We start from the raw sequence: 13,871 nt of genomic DNA on the forward strand, positions 1-13,871 counted from the left end.
TACCGTAATAACTGAGTTTTACTTGAGTCTTTAGCCTGAAGTAGTCTGTGGAATGTAAACCAACCATTCTCCCACCCCGCCCCCACCCTACTAAAAAAAAAAAAAAAAAAAAAAAAAACCCGCAATGGAAAAAAAAAGTAATCCGATTTCTGTCTTCAAAATGCGATAAACCAGGACTCCAAAAGGGGTGTAACACATTAATGGACTTGTACAAACCATCCTGTGCAGTTTACAACAAAAGGAAGAAGGAAGGTAATATGGTTCAAGAAAATATCTTCCAAAAACACTTTTATGAATTAAATTTCCTGAATTTGTGACTAGGTGGAAGAGGTATTGCAGAACCGCCCAGCTGCCATTTCCAGATAGGGTGGGCCTTGTGAGGAGGTTGGGAATCCTTAGTGGTGTTTAAGGAATATGCAGGCCACAAATCCCCATCCTTCCCAATAATGAGTGATGGTGGACAAGGAAAATTTGCCATGAAATTAAATGGCCTTTTCACTGCTGATGCTACATTGCTGGCTACCTTTTTGCGTCTGTTTATAACTGTAAAATCATCCAGTGTTCCTTCATGTGTCTCAGTTTTACCTGTAGGACGAGGACTTCTAGCTGATTTCAAATTTGGTTTAGCTGGAGGTGTCTGAAGTACAGATCGCTTTCCCAGGACTAGTGTCCGGTAGTTTTTTCTCACCCTGGCACCAAATTTATATTCCTCATCCTCAGGTTTTGGAGAACCTAAAGTGCATGAAAGGCCCTGACTCAGAGCCAGTGGATTTAAGGAAGGAGTTTCTTTTTCAGGGCATGTAAACCCTTCCTTGGTTGTGGTTAGCAAGGTGTCCTCCTCTTTACTTCCAGTCACACTGTAAAACTCACCCTTTGTATCATTGCACTCACACTTTAGCTTATTTGTAATAAGGTCAGGTTCATATTCTTCATTAGCACTACTGTCTTCGACTTTGATTCTAATATTGTGCAGAAGTGGCAGAGTCTCCTCGCCTGTGTCTGTGCAGGGATTCTCTGCTTTCGTTGTTGCTCCTGCTGCTGCATCCACCCCAGGATTAGTCTGCAAAGAGGGCAAATCTGTAGTAAATTCAGTACAAGGGGAGATTTTGGAGTCTTTTTCTGAATGTGCTCCTGCCCCTGAAGAACCATTACTGAAGAACCTAGCAGCTATTGTGTTGTTATCTGCACAGTGTGTAGTAGGAGTTGCTTGAAGGCATTTCCTAGCTTCTCGGAGTATTCTTTGTTGTGGAAATACAATGTTTGTCTTTGGGCTAGGTGAAGAGGCCCCCTCTGCCAGGCAGTTAATTGTCAGGTCAGTTCTCTTTACAGTACTGGAAATTTCAGAGTGTGGGAATGTAATCGTAGATACTCTATCGTTCCTTATCTCTGTGAAACAACTCCCCAGGCTGGCCGAGCAGTACACCGGAGACGCTTTGGACGCCCAGCTCTGCAGAGTCCACTCCTCCGCCGACTCGGCTTTGACACTACTCTTGAGGTCGGGAAGTCGGCCGGCATCCTCGAAAGCAGTGGGGTTGGTTGCAGCAGCGGCGGAGGCCAGATGGTACAAGAAGTTGGCCTGCGCCTGTACGCTGGGCGGCTTGCAGAAGCTGGTGCGCCTGAAACGGATGCTCTGCACTGACACTTGGCTGGAGCCTGAGCTGGAGTCTGACTCCGAGGACGAATCCTCCTCCTCCGAGCTGACTTCACTGGAATCTGTGGCCCCACTGCCCCCCTCCTCCTCTTCCTCCTCCTCCTCTTCCTCCTCCTCCTCTCCCTCCTCCTCCTCTTCCTCCGAGGACACGGAGTTACTAGAGCTGGACAAACTGGAGCCAAAATCAGAGTCGTTGGCTGCGCGGTCCGAGTAGGAACTGGACTCCGAGTCACTGCTGCAGCTCTCGGGAAAGCTGCCCAGATGGGGCTGCTGCCGGTGGTGATGAGGGGGGTGGTGACTTTGCGGCGGCGGCTGGGCCCGGTGGTGGTGGTGGTGATGGTGGTGATGGTGGTGGTGGTGGTGGTGGTGGTGGTGGTGGGGAGGCGGGCAGAAGCTGTTAACCAGATGAAATCTCTCCAGGCAAGTGGCTCCGGCCGCCGCTGCCGCTGCCGCCGCCGCCGCCGCCGCCGCCGCCTTGGCTTTGTAGGACCTGGGCAGCAGCAGCAGGCGGCGAGCGCTGGCGGGAGGCGCGAGCAGGCAGTCCTTGGCACCCCCGCGCTTGCGCTTGCAGCGGTAGGTCAGGCTCGCAGGGCAGCCCGCGCCCACCGCCGCCTTAGGCTGGGGCCCGGCCGCCGACGCCTGGTAGTAGGCAGCGGCGGCGGCGGCGGCGGCGGCGGCGGCGGCAGCGGCGGCGGCGGCGGCGGCGGCAGCGGCGGCCGGGTGCTTGCTGCACAGCAGGCTCCGAAAATAAGACGGGTCCGAGTGGAAAGCGACGTAGTTTCCCTGGAGCGGGGCAGTTTCATAGTTTAGAGGGGGTTTGCAAGGCGAGCGCACGATTTCTGGATAGTGCGAGCCTGGGTATTTGCTAAAAATCTGAGGTAGATGGGCGGCGGGGCGCGCGGTGGCGGCGCCCGGGCGCGGGGACTGTGCGCTGATTGGCAGGGGCGGCGCGGCTCCGCTCAGGCCCCGCCAAAGTTGGTGCCGGTCCTTCCAGAAAGCCTGGCGGGGACTGGCGGCTGCAGCGGCGCGCTCTGGCGGCGGAGCCTTTGTGGCCAGGGCCCGGCCGACCCTCCTGCGCTTGGTCTTGAGGACTCGCTCGGTTTTGCAGGAAGTGTAGAGCGCTTCCACGTCTTCCCGGGAGATGAGCGTGCATTTGGCTGCGTGAAAGGCGATGCTGTTGATGGCCTTGAGTTTCCGCAACTCTTCCAGATCGCAGTGGTGCTTTTTCACTTTCAGATGATCCATGCGCTTGTGCACGGTCGTCCTCGGGATGTTTTTCAGCAGATCCGTGAAGACTTGGGAGAGGGCAAACATTTGCTTTCCTTTAATGATGAGGTAGCCGAGCCTCACGCCATCCACCTCTTCAAAACCTGACTTCAGGTCTCCCATCTCGGGCACTAAATGATCCCCACCATTTGCAGCAAATATATACGTGACGCGTACATACACATGTATGTATGTTAATCCTCCACCAGATGCTGCGTGTGTCTCAAGGCATCCTGCTAATAAAATAACAAAGACTGTTATTCCCGGCGAAGGGAGTGCCAAACTCTAGGCAAAATTATTGGAAAAAAAAACAAAATATGAAATTACACTGACTTGATTCTTGCTTTTTTTTTTTTTTTGGTTTTCGTTTTTTTAAAAAAGACGTTAAAAACCATCCGGTTTCTGATCTGCCAGTGTGTTAGTGTAAGTCCCCGATGCAGATCAGTACCTGGGCCCCTCTATTTCTTCCTTCTCCATTGGAGCACTATGATAATGGAATGTGAAGGGAGAAAGAGAAAAGAAGTGCAGCTGCTATTCCCGCCGCTGCTTTAGCTACAAATAAAATGACAGAGTGAAGTGAGCTCGTCCGGAGACACCTTCATCAATTAATTCCCCTAAAGCCAGCGCTGATTGGACACTCCTGACAGGTGATGCAATAAAAATTGATATTCCACCCCTTCCCCCCAAAATCTCCCACTAATTAGCATACCCTTATACTACCACCTCCCCTCCCAAAGTAAATAATACAGTCGGTATATAAATCTTTCCATTAAACTATCGGAGCTCAGAAACAGCCTGACTCACAGACTTCATCTGAACCAGACCAGTGTGTGTACGCTTAAAAAAAAAAAAAAAAAAAAAATATATATATATATATATATATATATATTCGTCTTTAAAGGAATATCGCCTATTTTTTGCTTTATTTGCCTTTTACCGCTACAGCTATTATCATTTCAAAGAAAAGCATTTTTAAAACATTATCAAACCTAAATAGATATATCCCACCCCCTTTTTCTTTTGGAAAATAGAGCGTAAGTGAAAATGTGCAGAATAGCCTGGTATTTCCCTTACGGGAATGGGGAAGGAGACCGGTTGCGAGCTCCAAAGTTAAACCCGCGCAGTGAACTGCCCCAGTACGGACTTACGTTTTGAATTTCTCTCGATTTTCCTTTTTTTCCCCCCCTGCAATGCCTTTTTACAACCAGAAACAAAGTTATTTGACCAAGGAAGCAATTCAAGGCTCCAGCTCCAAAACACTGTAACAATTCAAGCGGATTTGGGTTCTCTGCTGGGGGGTGGTGTTAGGGACGAGGTAGTTTCTCGTCAGACCCACAACAAAGCATAGATAAAGTAGAAATGTGTACACTTTTCACAATTCACAAGGCTGTATTAGAGGCGGGATCGTCCTGGAGTCCCCAGCACAGCCTTTGCCTGGTCCTGTTTACCGCAGATCAGAATTCCAGGGAGCAGCTTGCTTCTGCAGCAAAGAATAGAAAACGTAAACCACCCAAGGTACTTCCAGAGGTTTTACGTAATTACTATGAAAAGAAAGTGCAGTACGATGCAGACTGTTTTAGTGGTCTATGATGCTTTTACTTGATAGTTTAAATGAATCTTCCACAACTCCCCCCCTTTTTTTTTTTCCCATGAAAGCCAAGCATCTGCTTTTAAAAAATAACTTTGGGTGAATATCAATATTGTTTAACTTCTTCTTAGTCAAATTAAGGCATATTTTAGTGTCATCTTCAAGGATATCCAGAATATTGCCGAATGAGAAAAAGGGTCTTCCCAGTTGTGTTACCACGATCCCAAGGCCCTTTGTTGGCTGCTTTGCAAAATTCAGCAGAATCTTCTTAAATGTTAGGTGTTTGCAACTACAGCATAAATGCAACCCAGGCATTTGTTTCCTTGTTCCTCCAAAAATAGACACATCCACGAGGTTAAAAGAACAAATGGATATTTCTGAGCCTGCAAGAAAAAAATCGTAAATGCTTTCTTCCTTCATATTAAAAAGTTCCAGGTTCCACTCCTCTGGTCTGGATACCACAAGCAGGTATGGCTCCAAAAAAGAAAAAAACAAAAACAAAAAACTGAGGAGCCTCATACAAAAAGGCAGTTTGCACAAAATCTCGGCCATAGTTTCCCACCCCCATCCTCATATCCCTTGTAATTTCCCAGAAATTTTGAAGAGAATTGGGAATTTCAAGAAGTGCATCCGGAAATTAAGGAAGTCTATTTAAGAGAGTCTGTAACTCAGAGGTTGGGATTTGAAAAGCCAGCCCTGGACTACTGTTGCACTCAGCACAGATGTAATCGCCGCTCTTCAACTTAATCAATGTGTGTACAAACCGCGATGTCTAGTTCTTGCCTTTGAAATCTAAGGCTAGCGTTTCCATCCAAGAAATCAGAGCTACAGCAAATTACATTTTTGTCCCTTGAATGAGAGAAGGATCATTGAATGGATCTCGTGATATTTCAGGCTTTAAACGTAACCGAGAGGCAGCAATGAACAATGCCTCGTCACAGCTAATACCATCCACGGAGTTGGCTTTCTTTTGCATCTGGATCCATCACACAGCGCTTTTCTCTTTCACTTTCACAGGAGGCAAAATGCAAAATGTTTAAGCAGAAAGCAAAGTTTCCAGGAAAAGCAGAAGCTGGTGTTTGTTTTTTAAAGTAGAATGACCTATTCTATTCTTTCTATTGCCAGCAAAAATATGTCGTTTTAAAATTCCTCCTGATGCACTTATATAGTGCCAGCCCTCTTCCTCCCACCCCACCCCCATCCAATTCCCCTCCCCCAGCCCTAAGATTTCTACCATAGAGTCAAACAGCTTAGAAATAGTAAACTCAGAAAAAGCCTTTGAGGAGACATTACAAAAGGTTGGCTAGAGTGTCTCCTCTCCCTTTTTTTTTAGCCAGGTAGTTCTCAATTCCTATTTAGATTTGTACACACACACTCTCTCTCACTCTCTCTCTCTCTCTCTCTCTCTCTCTCTCCTGCTCATGGCAACATGATTTAGTAACCATTTAAAAATTACCTTCTTTTCCTCTCCCTCTCTTTCAACCTTTAAAATACTGGCAATATAGGTGGTTATTAAAACTAGTAGAATATTAAGTATTTTTTTAAACTAAGGGTACAATCTGTTGGATCAATAGAGAAATATAAAGGTTAGGAGATTGGGGCATTTATCTATATATATTCAATTTATGAGAATATCTTTGTGTGAGCACCCAGACATCTTTACACTTATACATTTTTAATACTCTTATTACACAGCTTTCTTCTTGTCTAATACATTCTTTTGTTCCTTTAACTTCCTCCACCGTTTTGTGTGTGTGTGTGTGTGTGTGTGTGTGTGTGAAGGCGTGAGCACACGCCTTCACATGCATACACACACAGAGAATGTGACAGACAGCTTTCTTGTGGCCATCAGCACACGTTGCATATCCGGGGTCTTCTCCAGGCACATTAGGGGTCGATCCCGATAAAAAGATCTAGGAGAGGCCCCTGAGCGCTCACACATGAAAGGCAGGGGACTTTAAGATGGATTTGCATGCACACAGGGGAGTTCGATCAATAGCTACCAACATTTATGGCTTAGATTATTAATGTGAAAGCTGGCCAAAGAATGGGGATGAAAAATTAAAGGTGTCTGTTATCAATTATGCTTAAAGTTATGCAATAATTTACTTACTTTGCCTGGATGTGCAGATCCAGATGTACAATTCTTCAAAAGCCAGAGGATTTCTTTGATAAATTTGTTGACCATGTCAGCCACCTCTACAATCAAAGATGAACCCAATTCAGATGATGGACTGTATTCAAATTCTTTCTTAAGAAAAGATATATCAACTTCTATGTTTCTCAAACCCATATACATATGTCGGTGGATAGGCCCAAATTAACATTTAGGTGTATAGCCATCTCTGAGGGGCCAGGACATTACTTATTGAGTATATATGAAAGGCTCTGAGTTTGTTAGTTAAATGTAATTATTTACTTAGGAATGCATAATCTACACACTATCATAAAATGTGTTTTAACTTTGAAAACAAAGCTGCTTGCTAAAGGGGAATCCTCTGTGGCAAATACAGATAAAAATACATTCTTAATGTTCACTTCTGCATTTATTGTAAAAAATTCAGCACTTTCAGTTTTCAAAGTGATGAGCTATGAAGATATGAACATATTTGTCTTTACTTTTCCATGTGAATGTGCCAAATTTACCTTCAGACGACCTATTTTGATTTATTTTTTACTGTATTTTATGTTTAAATACCATTGTAATTCGGTCTGACCTCTTTCTTCTGGGGCAAAGTAATGGACACGGCATTTACAGTGTTTTAAATGGTTAGCTGGGAATGGCAATAGCAATTTGCAGAAGTAGTTTACTGATGGGGAAAGTTTTTTTGAAAACCTGAAGGAAAACCTAGGCGTACTTTTGCATTTCTTCACTACAACTGTCATATAATTAAAATACTGAAGAGCATTAAAATAATCCTTTTCTCCCCCAAGCTTTCATCCATACATACGTAATTTAAATGAGGATCACTGCATCCCCCATCATCCTAACTGCCTAATTCTTCACCATATACATTTGTTTTAGTGATTGCTGGGCACATTTTGTTCGAAGTGATTCCATACAGAAAAGACCAAGGACCATCACAAAGGCCTCAACAATATAAGTATACTAGTTAGAAGAATAAAAGAAGCCCCTTGTACTATTAGCCAAAAGTAAGTGCAATACAATAGAACGAAGACTAAAATAATAATAATTTAAAACCTCATATAGCTGAATTGAGGATATAGGACAATAAAAGCTTGTGTGGTAGTCAACAGTTCTTACCTAAATTTATCTAATCTCACATGTTCTCTGCTGTTTGGGAGGAGAAAATGAGAATGGAGGAGGAGTAACTGGCTAAATTAAAGAACAACTTAAATTATAACTTAGTATATTTACCTTAATTTTTTCTTCTTGTCTCATCCAAACAAATCAGGGCAATTTTCCAAAAGAGCCCATCCTTCTGTTCTTAGGCATTTAAAAGTCCTATTTTTAACAGAGGTTTGGGACAGAGAGTATATGCCATGTTATCTACTGACCCATAATCCAAATGCAGTGACCTTCTACCCTTTTATTGCCCCTGACCCATCTTGAATTCTATGCAGCCTTTATAAATTTGCAAATCCTTGGAGGTAAAGGGATTTTTTGTGAGGCTTTGTTCTGAAAAAGCCCTAAGAGTGTGTTTTCTGAATTGGACAAAGGTAAAGCAACAAACCCTAGTGGACAAGATTTTATACAGGTGAGCAATAGTCATCTCTTCAGATAACAGATATTGCAAGCTAAAAAAAAGCAGTTATAAACATGGGAGACAAAAAGATTATAAATTACATCCAATTAGAGTGTGGTAAAAATCACTTTCATGATGTAAGAAATAGGCCCAAATCTTCCTGCTCTCATCATCTCAAGGGCTATGGGGAACCCTAGTGACTAAGGAAGAGATGGTGGTGGGGGTAGTGGAGACAGGAGGGAGGGAGGAAGGGAAAGAAAGAAAGGAGGGAGACCTGATCTCAATCTACAGACACGTTCCCCTATCTTTCCTTCTATCAGCCAGTTTAAGGACACCATAATTATGATGGTGATGAAACAATGCCTGCTTATGTGTGCTGAATAAATAAAGAATGTTTACAGCTCAAGAATCTTTTAATTCCAATTAAATGCTATCAAAGAAAAGCCACTTTCCCTACTGCAACTGCCTTTCCCCCCAATTATCTTGTTTTGTTGCAATATTTTCCTATGAGACACCAGGGTCTCTAACAATTGATCCTGAATATAGAAAAAACAAATCTGAGAAAGTAGAGTTCAATGTTAAAGTATTAAATAATACACAAATATCAAGAGCCACAATTTATTTGTGTTGCACCAATTTTTGTTTATTTTCCACAAGGGCCAAATGTGTAGAGACTGAAGTGCTGACACTAAGTGTTGAGGCCTACCTATGGGCTGCTGAAGTCATACTGAAATTCTGAGCACCCTTGAGGAGCGAAGGGAAAGATAAGACATGTGGGGCCTGATGGCCTCTGTAAAGGGAATCCTCTGGTTCTTTTCCCCTGGCTTCAGCCCAAATCCTTCTAGGAGCACTGGAGCCAATCACTGTCTTCCACTGCTGCAGCTACTGGGTGAACACAAAAAAAGCGGGAGATCAAAAACCCCAAGTTTGCATTTATGGATATCAAGGATCATTTCATATTCATGACTTAAACAAATCACATCATAATCAGATTTAGACAAGGTTTGGGTAAAAATGCCCACCAGGCCTGGCACTACAAACTGCTAGACAACACTACCAGAAAAGTTGCTTTTTTATTTTGGAATCATAAGGTGAAAAGTCTTTTAACTTTGAAAAGCTTAGTTTTCGATTTTGAGGCCAATTTTTACAAGTCATAAACCCCTTTAAGTAATTCCTCAACATTATAATTCAAACTTCTATTTCCTTTTTCAGTTCTAGTAGTGTTTTGCCTATTTTTAAAAAACACATGGGATAGCAAACACGGAAAACGCATTCATCTGTTAAATGCCCACACAAACCTGCCTTTTCACTACATCTAAGTTGTGCATTGCTAAGAATAAACTTTAAAAAAAGTTCCTTTGAAGAACTATCTGTTTCTTGGTAATTCTATTTGGTGGTTGTGATACAAAAATACAGTGGTAAAAAAATGTCACGGTATTCGTTAAGTGTGCTGGGTAGTCGCAGGCCCCTTTTCTTTTGAAAGTTTAGAGCTCCAATACCCTCAATTCTACAGGCAGAATTAGGATGGACTTAGAGGGTCCTAAACGTGACCGATTCACTAAGGCGGGGGGCTACAGCTTGCAGCAACGTGCTCGGCAACTTAATCCTACGCTAAAAGTGGGCAGAGAGCGAAAAAGCATGGAGTACAAACTCTCCCGACATCCGTAGTTACTTTCAAGGTGGATTGTATATTTTAAGGCTGATGGGAACGTCTGGTTTTTGGAGCAAAAAGAGGAGAAGGTAAGTGCTTGTCCTTGTATTCACCAGTTCGTAGAGAAACAATGAAAGAACAAAGGGAACCACTTCTCCATCTGAACATTTTCTGTCTCTCCCTCCGTTTCAAGCCAAAAAGCTTGCAAGGGGATTAGCTTTACTCTACCTTAAGTATAGTTGCTAGGCTTGTTGAACTGAGAATGAGGAAAAAATTGAGCGGCAGTGTAAGTACAGACTAAATAATAATAATAATAAATAATAATAATAATAATAATAAATAATAATAAAGGCTTGCTGTGGCGACTCTTCACAGCTCCGGTGGCAGCAACTTACAGCAGAAGTTGCTAGATGCATGAAGGCAAAGCCCAAGAAATAACCATTACATTTCAGATTTCAAACTTAGGCATTGAAATCAGCTTTCTTGCTGTCTGAAAGAATTTCTGCGCACAAAATGTGTAGGTACTGTCTATGGGAAGAGACCGGTATACTATATAGGTCGATAAAAAGGTTCTCTGTTGCTATCTAGAGAAGAATTTTTTTAAAGGAAAGGGCACTCAAGTCTTGACATTACTTTTTGCTGATAGAAGAAATGGCAGCGGTGGATGGGCAAGGAGAAAGATTCGTATTTAAATGTATTTGCTTTGGGGGTACTGTGGTATCAGCAAGTCTGCCTTTGTGGGTCTGTGTGGCTGAATGTGTGACCGAGTGCCGTCGGCATTATATAAGTGGATCGGTGGGTGGGGGGAGCCCCCAAGGCCGAATAGCACGTGAAACACATTTTTTACTGCCCCCCAAGCGATGACCAAGCCCCCTCCCCTCCCCTAAATCCGTATATTACCTGCCCAGTTACAGTGGACACATGTTTATGTTTATAGTGCTGGTTTGTAGTAGTGTCAAGAGCCGCAGCGAGAGGAGGGGGAAGAGAGAAGAGGGAGGAGTAAATGCAACCACCCCCACTTGTTGTTAAAGCAAATTTACTGCGTTATTGCAAGCCTGTACGGGGGGCTGGGAAGTGAGTTGAGAGGAAGGGTAGAGTTGGGTTGTGTGTTGGTGGTGGCAGGGGGGTGGAGTTAGGAGATCCGGGATGGAGCTACTCTCTCCACCCGACCAGGAAAAGCAGCTCGGTCAATAGGGGAGCATGCTGTCGCGGTCGAAAACAAAAAAGGTTCCTCCAGCTCGCTGCGTTAACGTGGGGTGGCTCTGCAAGCGGGGCTCCAGGGCCCTGACCTCTGAACCCGGTTCCTCACCGCGCTCCCCCGGTGCCGCGCGGCCACTTTTTTCCCAAGATCCCTCGCGCGGGCCGCGCTCGTGCCGCGCTCGAGTCCCTCTTAATCCTCCAGTCCTAGATTTCCATCCCCTCCCCCCTGCCACCAGCCCCCGGGGAGGATTTTCCGACAGGGAACCCCCGCCCCACCCCCACCCCGAGAGCCCCGGCTCTAGTGGCCAAGGAGAGAGCAGTGGGGCGAGGAGTGCAGAGCCGGCTTCCCTTGCTGAGCCCGGCCTGAGGGGGAGGGGCCGGAGGGACACGGGAAGGGGAGGGGAGGGAGAGGGGAGGGAGGGGGTACGGATGCCTGGCCCCATGGCCTGGCCAAGGCCTGGACCTGTTGACTACTATTGCTCTGCCAGGTCCCGCGCCCTCTCCCGGCCCGTCGCGGCCCTGACCCTTACGCGGAAACCAGGGGAGGAAACGAGGATGGTTGTTTTCTCCGCCTCCCTAAAACTTTATTTTTTTTCTTGGGGGTAGAGAAGGCAAAGCAATCTCCGCTGCCCCATCCTTGCTCATAAAGTCTTGCGCGGGCCCACCGCCCTCCGGGCCCCGCTACTGAAATCCACCTCTCTTCCCTAGACCTGCTTCCCGGCCGGGAGCCCGAGGGCCCTGACTCCCCCATCGCGCCTCCCCCTGCCTGGCGCGGCTACGTCCCCAGCGAATTGTGTTGCTTTTCTTCACTAGAAGCTCCCTCATCTACCTTCCACTTTTTCCTGTCCCACGAGGCGCAAGATAAAACCTCTGATTTGCTGCGTGCTGCCGGACACATTTTCTGCCCTCTCGTCCAAATTCATTAGACGGAAAGTTTAAAATAACAGTATTTAAATAAAAAGAGAGGGGAGAGTTATTTTGGCGGTTTAGAGGACATCAGGGCGTTAAAAAAAAACAAAAAAACCGAGATGTATTTAAAGTTAAAGGTTTATTGGATTTGCTGTATTTACTTCCAGATTTGGGGTTTCCAGAGGAATATTTTCCAGCGGGAAATGGCAAATTAAAATTAAAGTGGAAGTAAGACATCTCAACCACTTCTGAAAAAAAAGGGGAAATTAAAAAAATATATGATCGAAAAGCGGAAAGGCGGCCGCAGCGGAAGCTGGAAGAGTGGAGTCCGAGGAAGGAGGGCCGGCCCTGAAAGGGAAGGAAGGAGGTGGCTTGTCCGGCCTCAGGCCGTGGCGGTTGGGGGGCAGGATGCGGAGAGCTTGGAGAGCTTGGAAACGCGGGCTGGGTGGGCGGCGGTGGGCGGGGGCGGGCGCGGGCGGGCGCGCGGCCTGTATAGCCGAGGAAGTCGGAGCCCGGCTCACTTCGCCTGGCCACCCCCATTGTTCACCTCTCGCGCCACAGTTCGCCTGATGCGCCCTTCCTGAGGGAGGGGTCCTGCGGCCCAACTGGACCCCTACACCCGCTTCCCCGAACTTCAACGCTCGGGCCGGGCTGGGTTGGCACAGCAAGTTTTATCTTCAGACTCGGCCAGCGAGAGGTTCCCAACTCCGGAGCACTTAGGCTTTCCAACGTGCTGCTAAATTAGCGGAAGCTGGACAAGCCTGCAACACACGTTAAAGAAGAGGAAAGGCAGCCTACACGTGCTTATAAAGTGTTAACTGGATAGAGACAAATGTGCGCTTTTTTTCTGGCTCCGGAGAATTAGGACAGATTCGATCTTATTTTAAATATCTTTAAATGTATGGATTCAGGGTTCAAAGGAGTTCAGAAAAGCACGTCTCTGTTTGTTATTATTCAACTCTTTGTTGTGTGCAAGAAGTCTAATTTTAAAAGGGCTGAGCTACCCCAAGCAAAAACAGGCTTGATTTCTTAAAGTGAAATGCATTTTCAAAATAACAAATTCGAAAAAAGAAAAATGTATCATTTGCTTTAAAACCCGGTTTTGGAAACAAATAATTGAAACCCATGTATGAAACAATCTCTTTTCCTTTGTGAGGGATATGGAAAAAATATTTCTGGCAAACGTCACAGTTTTAAAAAATGAAGATTTCCAACAAGTGCTCGCGGGTCTTGAAGACAAGACCTAAGTCATCATGCATGAAAACGCACGAAGAAATAATTTCAACCCTTTAGTCCAGACCTTACTAGGGCAAGGGAGTAATTTACACTTAGATTTATAATAGATCTTGCAGAAATTCCATCTAAAATACTTCTAGGCTGTGTATGCAGCAGTTTCCCAAGGTGGATTTTTAAAAACCAATTAGAATTGATCTCTAATGGAATATTATATTTACACGTCATCATGAAAACATCATTTGACAAGAGTTTTGAATTACAAGAAGTTAACAGATGATGTTCATAAACAGCGTCTGTTTGCAGAGAACCCTAGTTAAAGGCAGTGGTGATTGTGATTTTTCATTTGATATATTAGAGAAGTGGTTTGCATTTTAACACTTTCATTTTGCAGATTTTCTTCCTTAACTTGCATTTCCTTATGGAAATCATTCAGTTTTTTATTTATTTTTTTCGAGGTATAGGGAGAATTCATATACAAGGTCAAACTATAGAAAGATTTGAACAGGAAAAAAGTTGGTGTGGAAAATTAAATATTCTCAATCTGTTCATTTATTACACACTCATCCACCCGTAGTCCCCCTCCCTAACTACTTGGATTCAATTTATATTTTTTATTTTTAAGTCTTTGAATAATTAGGATAGCTTTAAAAATTATTTGTATGT

General features: G+C 44.7%; 1 protein-coding gene across 1 annotated transcript; it reads right to left on the reverse strand.

The window, feature by feature from the left end:
- Window positions 1-216: 216 nt before the first annotated feature.
- Window positions 217-3,040, reverse strand: SKIDA1 (SKI/DACH domain containing 1). Its single transcript, XM_090268029.1, has one exon. It carries the CDS (start codon window positions 3,038-3,040, stop codon window positions 290-292), a length of 2,751 nt encoding a protein of 916 aa, XP_090124155.1. The 3' UTR covers window positions 217-289.
- Window positions 3,041-13,871: the final 10,831 nt, after the last annotated feature.

The sequence above is a fragment of the Furipterus horrens genome, unplaced genomic scaffold (genome assembly GCF_987537825.1).
Source record: "Furipterus horrens unplaced genomic scaffold, mFurHor1.1.pri manual_scaffold_2, whole genome shotgun sequence".
Lineage (NCBI taxonomy): Eukaryota > Metazoa > Chordata > Mammalia > Chiroptera > Furipteridae > Furipterus > Furipterus horrens.